The sequence below is a fragment of the Sander vitreus genome, chromosome 10 (assembly GCF_031162955.1).
Source record: "Sander vitreus isolate 19-12246 chromosome 10, sanVit1, whole genome shotgun sequence".
NCBI classification, from domain to species: domain Eukaryota; kingdom Metazoa; phylum Chordata; class Actinopteri; order Perciformes; family Percidae; genus Sander; species Sander vitreus.
Window position 1 is genome coordinate 17,484,146 of NC_135864.1, and position 15,725 is coordinate 17,499,870.

General features: G+C 41.7%; 2 protein-coding genes across 4 annotated transcripts in view; both read left to right on the top strand.

Moving 5' to 3' along the window:
* The first annotated feature begins 1,072 nt into the window (after positions 1-1,072).
* On the top strand, positions 1,073-3,741 carry smim32 (small integral membrane protein 32). The gene is made up of 2 exons (XM_078261429.1): positions 1,073-1,768; positions 2,134-3,741. Exon 2 carries the CDS (start codon positions 2,168-2,170, stop codon positions 2,507-2,509), a length of 342 nt encoding a protein of 113 aa, XP_078117555.1. The 5' UTR covers positions 1,073-1,768; positions 2,134-2,167; the 3' UTR covers positions 2,510-3,741.
* Positions 3,742-5,797: 2,056 nt separating this feature from the next.
* The window catches only part of diaph1 (diaphanous related formin 1), a 102,995-nt gene continuing 93,067 nt past the window's right edge, over positions 5,798-15,725 (top strand). For 2 of the 3 annotated variants that reach the window (XM_078260613.1, XM_078260614.1), the window contains exon 1: positions 5,798-6,634. In XM_078260613.1, the coding sequence (XP_078116739.1) occupies positions 6,536-6,634 (99 nt within the window). In that variant the 5' untranslated portion in view covers positions 5,798-6,535. Of the gene's footprint in view, positions 6,635-13,217; positions 13,390-15,725 lie in introns of those variants that run through there. The other variant, XM_078260616.1, reaches the window with a different exon arrangement.

Genomic DNA, 15,725 nt, shown 5'->3' on the forward strand with positions numbered 1-15,725 from the left:
CACATTGAATCCTGGTCCACTGTAATCCTCTTTATTGTTGAATACAGTTGATATGGGACAGTAGGACACGGCTACGTTTTTGCCTGTCTGTTTGTGTATGTCTCTGTTCAAATTTCCAATTTGGGGATGGGTTGAAGTATTTTTGCTGTAATGTGTATTTGTGTGTGTCTGTATGTGTGTGTGTGTGTGTGTGTGTGTGTGTGTGTGTGTGTGTGTGTGTGTGTGTGTGTGTGTGTATATGTGTATCCCTCTGTCCTTGCTCTCTATGCCTGCCAGCGATTCTATAGTGACAGAACAGGTGCAGATGAATATGAAACAGTTCGGCAGAGCTTTTAGGGTCTGGCCCGCTAATCATGTCCAATGCATCATGTAAGAACATACTGGATTGCAATCTCCACCTTTAGCACCTTATTTTTAGTGTCTAGCACCAATGTCAAATCTGTTTCACAGAGAGCACACACATTTATGTTCTATACAAACGAGGTCATGTGACATGCAGAGCAGTTTTGTTGCTATTTAAGTAATTACTTGAAGGAAATGGACTGCGGATAAGCCAGGCACTATAAGACTCAGACAAAAGACTACCTGGCAGACTTTTTCTAAAATGTAATCACCCCCTATGAGTTCTTACACACTCACCAATCTCACACCCTTTCCTGTTCTCTCATCACCCCAGTGAGACATTCCCCACACTAACCCAGAAATGGACTGACTCAACTGTCTCTCATCACTATGAAAATGATAGATAGATAGATAGATAGATAGATAGATAGATAGATAGATAGATAGATAGATAGATAGATAGATAGATGGGACTTTGTTTTGTGACTCTATTAACACACATCCCTGTTTGGTGACGTGCTTCCAGCGCCCTCCATCCCCTCTCCTGATCTGCAATTATCTCTCTCCTTCCTTTTTCTTCTTCTCTCTCTCTCTCTCTCTCTCTCTCTCTCTCTCTCTCTCTCTCTCTCCCTCTCTCTCTCTCTCTCTCTCTCTCTCTCTCTCTCTCTCTCTCCATCCCTCCCTCCCTCTCTCCCTCCCTCCCTCTCTCTTTCATTCGCTTTGTCATACACTAAGCCCAGGGTGAAGATGGGAAGCTGTTCACGATCCGGTGTGCTGCTGTGTTTTGTCCTTCATTAATCCCTCCTTTCTTCTGATTTAATTCATACTGGGTCGATATCCAGTAAGGGCAGACAGTCGGTAGCATCTATCCGACACGTATCGACCCTTTACTGGATAAAAGAAAAAGCGAAGGTTTGCAAAAACGGGGATCCGGCGTGCCCTTCTTCTGCGCCATGCACGCTCAAGCAAAGGAGATCCTGTTGTACTGCGCACCGAGACGCGCGAGAGGACATGCATGCGCACCACTGATCCCCGGTGAACTTCACCTCCTCTGATAGACCCTAGAGTCATTTGGATATCGCTACTGTAGCCTATCGCAGCCTGTGCTTAACCTCACGCCTGGCAAGGTGATTTGGCTTTAAACGCCACCAAGTAACAGGTAGTGCTCTTTCACTGGGACCCTGATCTGCGCGGACACGTGGATTTGATTAGTTCTGTTTCATGTGAGGGGAGACGCTGCCTTAATATCCCACTCAGCGACATATGGTGGTCTGTGGGCGCAGATTTCAAGCTATCGAGCCGCTGCTTCTCCAAAGCGTGTCCACGGCGGACCTGGAGCGGACAGAGCCGGGGACGCTGAGGAATGCGGAGCCGGGTTTTGGTCCTTTCCAGCTCACCTGCGGAAGTCTTCGCAGCCCAAACCAAAGTAAGTAAGTCCCTTACAACGTCCTATGGTATTTCGAGGAATCTATTATTTGTGGGCTAGGCTACTTCTAACCGTGACTCCAGCCTACTTTATGGTGTTTTCATTGTCACTTATGGCATCACTATGGCCTGATTTGTACAGTATAGATCTGTGTCACTGGATGTTTATCAGTTAAGTTACCTTGTCAGACATTGTAGCCTAACCTAGACCTATTTTGCGGGCAATGTCATGACGCTGTTTCCAAATGTGTCACACAAGAATCGTTACATTCTACTTTATCGCTGCATCAGGGATAGGACACCCAGACTGAACAAACACGGGGTCAGTAGGCTACATAACCTTCTCCGTGTCTTTTCATCCTCCAGCCGACCGACGCAGCCGGTGAGCACGCGAGGCGCCATGCTAAGGCAGATCCTCCTCAACTCCACCGACACCCCAGACTTAGACCTGGTGCTCATGGCCCAGTCCTCCACGCACGCGCCCTCCTCCCTGAACGCCTCACACGGCGGTTCGGTGAGCGTGGCCGCTCTTCTGAGACCCATCGCGGGGCGAGGGGCAGGAGGGCTCCGGGAGGGCGAGCTCCACAAACCGGACCTGATCACCTACATAGTCATGTGCCTACTGCTCTTCCTGTTGGTGTTGCTTATTGTGTTTTTCATCAACTGCCAGCTCCGGAACTCTTTCTTCGCCTCCATGCCATATGACAGGTCGCTGAGAGAGGCCCGGACCTCCTACAAGTAGTAGGTTAGACCCCCGGGACTAATCTCTGTGACCATGGGTCTTTTGTGAGACTCCTGTGTGTAGGTTAACGGGTCACCCCTTAACTGCTGCTGCACGTACTCAACTCACGAAGTTGTTGCCTTTATCACTTGTCTGACACATTGGAAAGCTTAAATAAACTGGAACCCCAACAACACATAACATGACCAAATTGACCAAATGGTAACACTTTACTTGAAGGTATCTACATAAGAGAGACATGACACTGTCATGACACATGAACCCTAACCCTAACTCTAACCCTAACCATAACTTGTCATGACAAAAACCGAATGACACTTACTGACAGAAGCGTTATGTCATAAACGTTTATGACTTGTTTATAATGTTTATGACACGTTCATGACAGTGTTATGTCACTCTTATGTAGATGCCTTCAAGTAAAGTGTAACCGACCAAATGTTGCCCACATGTTCCACAGCACCATCCCCAAAAAGAGTTCTTCAGATGATGGGGGGGGGGCATTTGAGAAGATGAATAGGGTATATGGGCCCACTGCAGGTGGAAAAATAACAGTAGCCTAGGCTATAACTCCTGATTAAATTAGTGACTCATATTTTTGGGGTCTACAATGTGAAACAATCCATCATCTCCTGCAACCCCCTCGTGGTCAGCGCACTGCACTTTGGAAACTTATTAAATTATGTATTCCTTTACAGTATATACTCCCAAGCTTGTATTTATTCATCTAGCTGCTTACAAATTTGACCTGGCGCCTGCTAGTTGTTCCAAATTCACAGTATTCCACACTGGCCCTGACACTTTAATGTGTTTTTGTTCATGGAACGTGACTTATGGTAACATAAATAGTCTACAGTTGATTGTATATAACATATTTTGTATGACTGTAACTTAACTGTCTTGTCTTGTGAAATGAAGTAATCAACACATAATTTTCACCCTTTTGTCCACTGTAAAATGCTGATTAAATGACAGACTGTAGGCCTATGTCGTCACATAAAGATATTCAAATGTACTCTGAAGTGGCAGTCATTTTGTTTATCCATCTGTTTATTAATGGCGGTGCTGAAAATGATGCTGCTGCAGCTCTGAGGTGAAGGGCCAACTGTTAATCATTTAATACAAGGCGTTTTCACGAGTGCCATAGTGCTGCTATAGCCTTACCGTACACTTTCACTTTTAATTAACCTCTCCGCCACAATTTATAGCGCCAATATCCCAGAGAATGAAGACTTGAGGCTGAAGTTTATGTCGAGACTGTGCAATAAACCAAATTGTTTCAATGCCATCGTTGGTGCGCAAATCCTCTCCAATCTTGTTGTTGGAAACATCTCTCACATACCAAGACAGACAGATGAGCCTGTCTCTGTATAATCCTGTGGCTGTGTGTGTGGTCGTGTGAGTGCACAGGTTTGTGTACGTCTGAGAGGTAAGAGAAACAATGCACTTCAAGTATTGGACATGATATCTTATACAAACACAGTGAATATTGTTGTTGTCTGTGGTGCGTATTCAAAATCATCTCTGAATCAAAGAAGCGCTGAAATAATGCATTACAAGCGGGGAACAGAAGGCCACATCTGGAGTGTTAAACTTATAATGACCGACCAACTCGATGCTGTTTTTAGAAGACAATCCGTTAAGAATCGGGTCAGCATATTCAGAACAATATTCTATATGTGCCGAATTGAATAAATGCAAATAAATCATTTTAGAGAACAAAAACATCACAATTGCTTCTTTGGAGTACATTAACTGCTAAACATGCTGTTTTAACTCTGGTGACACTGCAGCGCCTGCCTGCCACCACTTGGTGGCGCCCCAAGTTCGATTATATATTTGCACAGTGTGATTACAGTAGCTACAAAATAGGTCCAAGTGCCCAAGCCACAAACATAACATTTACAAGTTATAAAAAAGCACCTGCACAAAACAGAAACCGAAATGAAGCAGCACCACTGGTCTTTTTAATTCCATAAGGGAAGGTTACTAATGACACATTATATATACATATATTCATAATCATTGTAAAAAACTTGCACAAGTTAGATCTCGCTTAGGTATGTCAGCCTAATCATTATTTTCCAGATATGTGAGATACGATTAATTGCTTGTGTAATAAACTTAAGAGTCAATTACAGACATTTGAGAGAGATGATTTTTTTTGTAATGTGGTGAGGTTACAACAAAAACACTGGAAATGAAAGGCTGTGGGAGAGATCACATGGTCTTTAACTACAGGCAATACATTCTCTCCTATAGAGGTTTTACGCTAGGCTACATGCAGTGAATAAAATAACAGCAAAAAAAGAATATTCTTCAAAAACCCTGTCTCCCTTTAACTGTTTTAGTGCTGAACTGTAAAACTACTTGGCTTTTTCCATATGAACTACTGGTTTAACTTCAGTATATAGGGGTGGGTGGCCAGAGGTTACTGTTGAACTCAAACAACTGTGATACAAGTTGTTAACTTGATAACTCTGTGGGTTTATTTTGTTCTTTATGGATTTTAGATTCTAGAATATGACACAATTATGACACAGTAGGCTACATTGTTTTGTCATTCCCTGTGTAGGACTAGTTCTAAACACATCATGAATAGTGATGCCATGAAAACACAAATTGAACAGTTTCTATAGCTGTAGTCAGCAGTTAGGCTACATTACATTACAGTTATTTAGCTGACCCTTTAATCCAAAAAGACTTACAATCAGGGGTGGAGCCAGAGATTGTAAACATTCAAACCTAGGGTGGTCTGGGGCATGCCACCGGGAAGATTTTTTTTCCCTCCATTTACCGTAGCTAAATTACTAACCTTGAAACCTATTTTTGTTATAGGCCTACGCAGGAGTAGAGTACAGTACATCGTTAATGGCGATATTTCCCCAGTAATAGAACTTTTGCTATTGCTTTGCCGGTCCAGTCACAGAGACTAAGGGGAAGTGACACAAAGTTCAAGTTATCTTAAAACCATTAAAGATGTGTAGCTTTTGAGAAAACATTCAGGGCTGGAGCCCCAGAAGCCACCCCTGCTCCGCCCCTGCTTACAATAATAATGAGTTTTCAGTTAGCAACAGATGTGTAGAGTTGTCAATTGGGAGTTCCTTCTATTGTGGAGCCAGGACAAGTAGCCTAGTAAGACTCGTCCTCATTTTACCGGAGATCTCTAACTCTTTCATGGGGCGATGACCCCTGGATGATCCCTCTGTGCAGTGTTGGCAGAACTGTCTGCTAAATCCTCTCAGGTGTAGCTGCAGAGCGCAGGCTCCTCCCCAGAAGTCTCCCCAGCCAGCTATCTCTCTGACCGGACTGTCAGAAGAACAGGAAGACTCCTCTACCGCTAAAGACGTATTCGCTTACCACTGTCATTAGGGGTTAAAAAGTTAACTAAACTTGTAAAGCAGTCATGGAAACTAATTTAGGAGACACAGTCGGGGCAAGTCATCTGTAATACCAACTCGTCGCCCTTGTTGTAGTCGCCGAAACAACTCGTGGAAGTGGGAAGAGCGGAGTTGTTTTCTTTCCACGGAGACTTTACCTACTGTGTCAGACGAGCTAGCATAGCTAAAGCTAACGGTTAGCTCAGTTACCGCATACTTCGAGACTTAAAATTCAAATCGTTTAAAGCTTCGGTTTGTTTCACATGTGGATACTGGTAGAATAAATCCTCGTTTGTATTTTATAAACGCAACAGGTTGTTTTCGTACTTGTCGTCCCGAGGACTTGGGGCTGTGCTTTGAATTTCCCTCCTTCAGTGATACAGACAGGCGGCTTAGCGAAGGACTCGGGGTAGTTGGCTTTTTACCAAATCATTAGCAACTTTGTGCTAATTGTAGCTAAGTTAGCAAGGGCTCTAGCTTAGGCCAAAGGGAATTAACAGTTGGCTTTTTCTCAAAGTTAGGAAATACCGTCGGAAGAAACGTTTGCTTTTGTTTTTTTTTACGTTTGAGTGCGGGGGAAGATTAGCTAACGTTACCGCCACTCAGGGTTATTTTGACACCCAAGGAAACGGATTAAGTTATAAATATGGATCCAAACACGGGGGGCTCTGCCTCAGCTGCAGGTCCCAAGAAGGACAAGAAATCGAAGAAGAGCTATGAGGATGGAGATGGGAAAAAAAAATTTGTGAGTATCCCACAGGTTCAACTTGCTGCACCTTTATGATCTGTTTGGTTATGTAGGCTCAAAAGTGTTGCCCCTAACTACACAGCTGTTAAATTTTTTTCCTCTCAGGTGAAGCTACAAAGCAACAAACTGCCACTATACCTGTAATTACTTTCACGCCCTAAAGCTGTGCACCAGTTGTCAAAATAGCTTGAAATGTTGTCCTGTAGGAATTATGATTTAGGTCAAAGTAAGTGTCAGCATAAGATGAGGTAGCTGCTGTCCAACTTTGAAGACTTCTACTGTGCAATAAACCTTAAGTAATGCAGTCCTGACAAATTGCAACAAACAACAATGACTCCCAGGTTTTATTATTAACATTTTGAAAAACTATAAATATCCATCCATTTGTACAATAATTAACGTTATTCAGGTATGACTGTTGTATGTTTTTGTACAGAGAGGACTATTTGAAACACTAAAAAATGAAAACATAATAGAATTGTGACAAATGAATGACCTAACTGTATTGTAAGGCGTGGCATTGGCACATGGAATTTTTTCTAACTGGCTTAATCATGATGACATCATGTGGTGTATGGTGTGTGGTGTCTTGATGGACGCAGAGCAGTAACAGTCACCAGTATGTATGCCTGTCATTAGCCATTGAAAACTGTTGCGTAACATAACTCCTTGGCCATGTCTAGCAACAGGTGAAAACTGATATTGTACACATTGACAAACAGTAACCATAGACGATGCACAGAAGACACATCTGGTCACTGAGCAAACAATCCCCCCACACACACACACACACACACACACACACACACTACTTTCAGAGGGTTGTCAGGCCCTTTTTGGCTCACGCTCAGAAGCCCCCTTGTTTAAACCAAAAGGTGTTTCATATCCTGCTGACATGAATGAACACAAACAGTTTCTTACAACACACATTTACATTTACATACAGAACATGTTCAGGCTTTTTGTTGAGAACTTTTTCATGTAGATAATACCACTGGGGCATGAGCCCAATGGCATGTAGACTATGCCAAGCAGTAGTGGTAGGAGGTTGTAGGTGGTCTTGGCTCCCGGCATTGTTTTGATGACAAGACACAGTCAGTGGAGTAGGGAAAAGGTGTCCAGGCTGTACTGTAAATGTATGCTCAGTCTTGTGCTTTTTCAGCGTTTGAAAACAAAGACAGTAATAGACGATAATAAAAAAATAAAAAAAAGTATTTAATAAATGACATTATTTCAGTAGTGCTGTCGTATACACAGGTTAAGCTGGGGCTATAAGTAAACATGAGTCACAATCTGTGACTCACAGACAGAAATCAATTATGCAATGATCTGAGATAACTGCATACATGAGTCTGTGTCATTCTGCCTGATAGTGTAAGAGTGTGTGTACACAGCTAGACTGCCCACCTTAGAAGAGCTATGTCCTTGACTTTGGTCCACCACTAACTGAAATTTTTTTTTTTACCACATCACAGTCAGAGTTCAGAAAGAGTTTAAGGGGTGTAGAATTATGTGTGGCGTACTTGATCTACAGTGTAACATTGTCTCTCTCTCAACTATATTGTCTGTGTCATTAACGTTTCTTTGATTTCATCACTCTCCACTTTCCCCTCTTCTCACACATACCAGTGATAGTCTGGATCAACGGAAGTACATTTCCAGAATAAATGCCAGATAATTGCCCTCCGCTTCCGTTCTCTGTGTGTTGCCATTCTCAGAATCCCCTTTGCCTTGGGAAACAACAACAAACTCTGAGCTAGCAAGCTACACACTGAAAATAGCAAGTTTTGAAGGAATTTCAGTTCAAAAGAATTTGGATCGTGCAACAAGAGCCGGCATGATTGTAAAGGTTAACAATGAATGTTTACCACATTTACTATCTAACTGGGACGTTTTGGACCAAGATGAGAAGATTGCTATGGACAAAGTACACACTGCGATACAACAGTAAAAGCAAGTATCTATACGTACCTACGGCGTAGATTCAACGCATAACCATAAATCAAGCTTTACATCAACTAGGTTTGGCATTAAGACCAATGCTATGGCTGTTGGCAGCATTAGGCATTTATGACAGATGAACATTTTTGTACTTTTGTTTTAAATCAACAAAATAAGTATATGTTCTGCCCCAATCACGATTCAGTGCATTAAATGTTGCTTAACCCAACATTACCCTGTAATGTTTACTACTGTACATCTCTACTCGAAAAAAAACATACGCCTGCTGTACTGGTGTGATGTTCCACTGCTGTGTGGAAGCATGTCTGTAAGTCTGAGCATGCGTGTGTCTCAGTTTACACACTTAGGTGTTTTTTGAGATATGTAACCTTCACAGGAAAGCTTAACACGATTTGCTGCGCTTACAGGTACCTCTGTTACTGAGCATGATACGTGTATTTAGTTTGAAGCCAAAAGCAGGTCATATTGTGCTCCCTGAAGCGCTATCTGTGTTCTTCAGGCCTAGAGAGAAAGGATCAACCTCCATGAATGCTGTTGACATAGACAGGCTGGCTCAACCCAGCAGGCAGACACAGTGTGGATTAGCCAGGGATCACTGCCTTTGACAGTTGTTTGGGATACAAGGTGAATTGTAGATCACAGATTCTGGCTCTGGGACATCTTGTTGCGTTTGGCAGGTTATCTGTTTTATTCAGGTCAAATGTTGGCTGAATTCTCTCATGTAGAAGTGGAATTTGTTCAGGCCTTGATAAGGAATATCAGTTATCAAGGAGAAGATAACCCAATATTTGGAGTAAGTTGTGTAATTTAAGCATGTTCTTCTGGGGCTTCTGGGACATTTCTCTCAGAGCGTCATTGGTTATTTACTATTTATTGGCATTTCATATTGTCATTTTAATCAATGTGATTATGCCATGGGTTAGATTTTTATCCAGAATTATAACATTATTTTCAGACAATTGAAGCTGTGTCAGAGGATAGCTTGTCTTACATTTTGTACCGTAATTGTAAAGAATATTGCCCATTCTGATACTTGGAAAATTATATTTATTCTCATACAACGTCATTTGTAAGTTTTTTTTTTTTTTTTAATCTAACTTCCAGCATTAAAACAAACGTGTATATGCACATTACTCTTTTTCCTGGAACTGCAAGAAGACCAACTGTGAGTTGATGCCATACAGAGATCCCTCAAGCAAGTGTCTAAGCAGCACATATTTATCGCTCTAGTTAAATATTCACAGAGTTGGAAAATATGCTGACTTGCTCATGCATGCAACATCAACCCACAATTTGGGCTGGATTATGATATTGTGTATGTGGTCTTACAATAAAAAATAATACATTTAAATGCATTTAGAATTGTTTTGTAAATGGATTGTAACACCCTGAATCAAAATCAAATTGTCAAGTACACAGAGATTCCCAGATTTAGTGTCTTAATACAGAAACATATTGTGTTATATTGCCACATTGATTGTTTGTCCCAGTGTGGGAAATTAAAAAAAATATTTAGGGGGCAACTTTTGCTAGCCTGGTCCTACCAGACTCTCGTACATTTCATTTGTACAGAGAGTCTGGCCTCTCTCCATTGACAAATGTTAACTTTCTTGAAGGCGGCTACTCTGTTGAAGTTTAAAACTATTGGATCTGCCCAGAGCCACTCTGGATCTGCCATAACCAATCGCTAACGTTTGGTCGTGACGTATGTCATGCGCATGTGCAACAAGAGGGGAGACCGACAACAACTATCGGCTCATATTTAGCATTAGCATCGCTAGCATTAGCATCGCTAGCGTTAGCCTTAGCCAACTCCTTCACCACTAACGGAGCGAGCTGGAAAATCAAACTTTTCCCGAACCCCGTGGGGAGGAGGGCCACAACATCATGGCCGCCAACACAACTCGGCAAAGATTGTTCTTGCTCAGGCTTTAACTTCTGGATATTCGGCAGCGTTGCTGCCACAACGGACCGAATGGCTTCGCTCGCATCTTTCTAGTGCACGTCCTCAACGTCATTGTTCTCAGCCACTCCCTCTGTTTGCTGATTGGACCTACAAATATTTGACCGGAGAAAACCTAAGAATATACCACAAACTCAGACGGAGTACTGAAGGGAAATGAAAATTGAGCGGAAGTAAGTAGGAGGGCGGAGCCAGGCTAAACTTTTGCCCCCACTGTCTTAAAAAAAAAAAATCGGGGCATTTACAAAATGTTGGGCTTGTTCCAACATGACTAAATAATAGGGATGGGACGATATGCTTTTGTCCCGATTCAGTTCTTTCACAATACACGGGTGCAGATTCGATTAGTATTGCGATTTTCATTTATTGCGATTCTTGAAGTATTGCATTTCGATAGTATTGCTGTTACGTTCCTATCATGTCTAAGGGTGGAGGACGCAAACAATCATTATTTATTAATACAATTTATTAATTAATAAACCTGGGGGAAAGACAAAGGAAAGGCGGAAATGCTTTCAAGTTAACTTAAGATTTATTATACAAACTAAAACAACTGAAAACAATCTCCTAACGGCAGACGAATATGACAACCAAAACAAAACACCACTGGCTCTCCAGGCTCTGGCTCCACACCGGCTTCCACTGAAGCCCATTCTCTCCCTGCTCAGCCTTTTGCAGCCACTTAATGTCTCTCCTGATTGCCGCTGAACAGCTTCAGCTGTGGGAGTGATGTCACCAGCACACCTGGAGGGAATTACACACAGGCAGAAAACACAGCAAAACAACACGGCATGTAACAATTGCGCATTGCAGTTTTTTCCCCTTTTAAAGTTGAATAATACACTTTTAGACACAATATATCATGAGACACCTCTAAAAACAAATTGTTTTCTAAAAAGAATGCACATCACATCAGTCAGTCAGTCTGACATTTATTTTAATTTGTAAAGAAGTACATAACATGTATTTTCTGATTTCGCTCTGTTTGGTGGAAACGGATATAATGTAGTCGGCGGTACCGTATAAACAGAAAATATTTAGGTGAATCATTGGTAAAAATAAATAAATAAATAAATGGGGCGACCTCTAGCTCACCTGGTGGAGTGTGCACCCCATGTAGGCTGAATCTGTCCTGCGGCCCTTTGCTGTGTGTCATCACCTTACTGTCTCACCTTTACTCTCTATCTGCACTATCTAATAGAAAATAAATAAAAAATTGATTCTGGGAAAAATGATCGATTAGTAACAGTCATAGACTGTAAAACTAAAGTAACAGCACTGTTAGGTGAGTGTGTGTTAGAGATGGAAATTAAATGAATTGGATGAAAATAAAATGGCTTAATGTAGGCTATTGGGATATTGGCCTAAACTGGTAAATATTAAATTTTGCCCTTCGATCAGGTTTTTAAAGGTCCTATGACATGCTGCTCTTTGGATGCTTTTATATAGACCTTAGTGGTCCCCTAATACTGTATCTGAAGTCTCTTTCCCGAAATTCAGCCTTGGTGCAGAATTACAGCCACTAGAGCCAGTCCCACAATGAGCTTTACTTAGGATGTGCCATTTCTGTGTCTGTAGCTATTGAGGAGGAGAGAGGGGGGGGGCAAGGTGGAGGGTGGGGGTGTGGCCTTGACCAACTGTCACTTTGCTCATTTGAAAGTCATGTCGTCTCTCTCTCATGGGCGGGCCTAATTCTCTGGGCGGGCAAAGCAGAGAAAGGGGAGGTAACCTTGCTCCTTATGACATCATAAAGGGAAGATTCCAGATCAGCCATCTGAGCTTTCACTTTCTCAAAGGCAGAGCAGGATACCCAGGGCTCGGTTTACACCTATTGCCATTTCTAGCCACTGGGGGACCATAGGCAGGCTAGGGGAACTCACATTAATGTTAAAAAACCTCATACAGTGAAATGTTCATGCCATAGGACCTTTTTAAGGGGCATTCTGAGATTTCTTAGAGAATTTGTACCCTTTGCCCTCCTTTATTTCTGACACTGATTTGTCCCACCCCTTAACTGAAGTAATGCATTTGTATTGCAACTTCTGAGGAAAACAACAAGAGCAACCAGAAACAATTAAATTATGGGGCAGTTGTTTCACTTTGTGTTTGTTTGAATTATATGCAGTTTTGAATATGGGGACGGTGCCCCAGTGTTGTCGCCAGTGGGCACAGGTTTAAGTGTTGAACACAGGTTAACATGTTGGTGTTTATCATGATTAATAGCAAGGATAAGTGCACCTTCCTTCAACCATAACATCTTGTGTGTGCATGTGCCTTTGTGCAGCCGTGCACCTACTTCCTGGGGGAACCACCTCAGCAAGTGCTTAATTTAAAATAAGGCCATGAATTAAGCCAGTCAGAGTCTGACTCAAGTAGTCTGGCTCAAGTAGAGTAGTTAAAAATTGCTTTGTTGCACAGTGGGTTTCTTTTGCCCTCTTTCTTATGCATGTCTGTTATTGTCCCCTAAAAAACACACACACACACACACACACACACACACACACACACACACACAGTTTCCTGTTCTCTACATCACAGGAGAAGAAGAGCATACTGTGAGCTGAAGAATAGGATGACTGAGTGCCAGCGTGAAACTGGAGTGGTTAATGGTCTGCTAGTGGCAGGGGCCTCTTGGTTCAGAGTGAACGGGGAGTATTTTAGAGAGCAAGGGAAAGCAAGTGAACCATCAGTGAGCAGGGTCCTGGCAAGGAAGAGAAGAGTGTGGGACAAAGTGAAAGAGAATTTAGAAAACAGAAATGCAGATAAGGAGATTAAGAAAGGTAGAAAATGTGCAGTCAGCGATAACAAGTTACAGGTGATGTGATGGGTATGTAAAGCTTAAATAACGGAGTTGATTCTTCTGTGGTGGGAATGTTCAACCATGTTGCTCCTGTCGTCACAAGTCAGTAATGTGATTGCAGGTGTTGTTTGGTAGTCAAAGCTGGTGTGATGTAACTGAGATGTGGACAGAAGTGCAACATTAGTGAAAGATGTAATGAACAGGGAGCAGGTCTGCCATTGTGATTCAATGTGGTCCTTTTGAATTGTTAACTCAATGAGACATATGATAGATTAACATGCAGAGACTTTCTTCTTAGATGCTTTAGAATTGATTTCTGCTAGCAATTTGAAATGCCTAGCTCATCGCTGTTGTCATTTACTCTCAAGTTAGACTAATATCCTGAATCAGTGATTAGATGAAATAAAGCCACTTGTTGGAATAATCTGCCATGGATGATACTGATTAACATGCTCTGTCCTTACTGTACTTTATAGATCGACAAGGATTGTCGTTGTTGGCTCAGCAGAGGACTGAGTTTGGTGTGTTTGGAGGCCTGTTCTGACTGGATGTTAGAGCTGAGTTGTGTAATAAAAGTGCTGGTACAGGCACACAAAGGAATGCAGAGTCACTACACCACTGAAATTCCATACTTGGAAGAATGGAATCTCACCTTTACCTGTTGTTTCAGATTTTTTTTTATTACAGACTTTACAATTGACTTTGTGAGCCCATGTCTTCTGATTACAATGCATTTTAAGTGCTTGATGGCTGTATAGTTTCGAGACATCTCACAGATGGGTAGTCACTAGGTCCATGTAATGGTGGAGGTCCTAGCATGTTGCTTAGGCAACAAAAAGTCATAATACTTACAGTGATTATCCCTCCACCACCGCAAACATAAACAGAGAATACCCACTTTAATAGACTTACTCAGACTGCTAAAGAGTTACATTAACCTAAATGTTGTAATCAATTTTTTATCAGGATTGTGAATTTTGTCCCCCATTTCTCACATTGAACTGGCAACATGGAGCTAATGCGTTATGGCAAGCGTGAATAAAGAGCATTACTGAGACAAAGAACATCTCCCAATATACATACATACAATGTCAGGTAATCTGCTTAAAAAAGACATTCCAACGCGGTATTTATAAACCACTTTTAAAGGATATTCCAGAAAAATGTTACAATATATATCTATATTGCAATGTAAAATTTCGGCCTGAGATGATTAGTTAATTTGTCGATAGAATCAACAAATTTGTCAGACATTGATTTTCAGTTGCAGTTCCTAGTAAAATACCACATTTTGTGAGACTCCATCCATATTGTCCATTCTTAGTAACTATTGTACTTTCTGGAAGCGGCTCTCCTGACTTACTGTCTAAACCACGCAGTAACTTTTCTGTATTGTTTCACCAGGAACACTTCACAGAAGGCAGAGTTGCTGTTTAATTAGTCCAAACCACTGTAACAGCATTCTGCATGCTTAAGAAGTTTTTTTGTTGTTGCTACTGTCAAGTGTCATACTGTCATTTAATAGGCTAACTGATCATATAAGTTATTTTTAGGCTTCTTTGCAAAGTTAAGTCCTAAAGTGGCAAGTCATGACATCAAACTGACAGGAATGATAAATGATTGTTGAAGAGAGGGTAAGAGAAGAGTTACGTCAGTCGACAGCTAACTTATGCTCTGATGAAAAAATGGCAGCGTCACAACTCTCCCTTGTACTTGTTGGATGGTGCAGCTGACTGTGTTGTATTACTTGTGTGTTGTTTTTTGTAACAATCATGTTAGCAGTGTGTCATTCTGCCATGCATGTGTTGTTTGGTGTGAAACAGCGAGGCTGTAGGGGAAACCACATTCTGCTCTCTGCAAGCCATTCTTTGTCATGCTTATTTCCCCTTACTCAGAAAAGAACTTTCAACAAATGCCTGTGTGTACATATGTTGCCTAAAGCTATTGAAACTGTACCAGTCAGTTTCACCTGCTTAGATGTTTGTCGAAGGCCTTTAAGAGATGTAAAGTCCATTCAGTTAAAAGGGGAAAAACAGGCTAGTCCAGAGTCAGACAAGTGGTGTTTATTTTGTTTTGTACACTCTCAGGACTTTTACTTAAAAAAAAAAACTACCACCTCTGTGCATTTCTGGCACTTTATCGTAAAGTTAGAGAAATGTGGCTCCCCTTTTCAGCAGGGTTTGCCTGTACTTCAGCGGAAGGATATGAAATTATGAAGCAACATAAAACTACTTTGACCTCCTGGGTGTTCACATGCACATTTTGTCAGCTGTTAAATCTTACTTCTCCTTACTTTTTTTTTAGTTGCGTTTGTTTACATGTAGCCTACATGCATTTCTGCATGTACACGCATACAGACATGT

Bases quoted from the DNA above. Each gene is read 5' to 3' on its own strand.
- smim32 (XM_078261429.1), top strand. From the start codon at position 2,168: ATGCTAAGGCAGATCCTCCTCAACTCCACCGACACCCCAGACTTAGAC.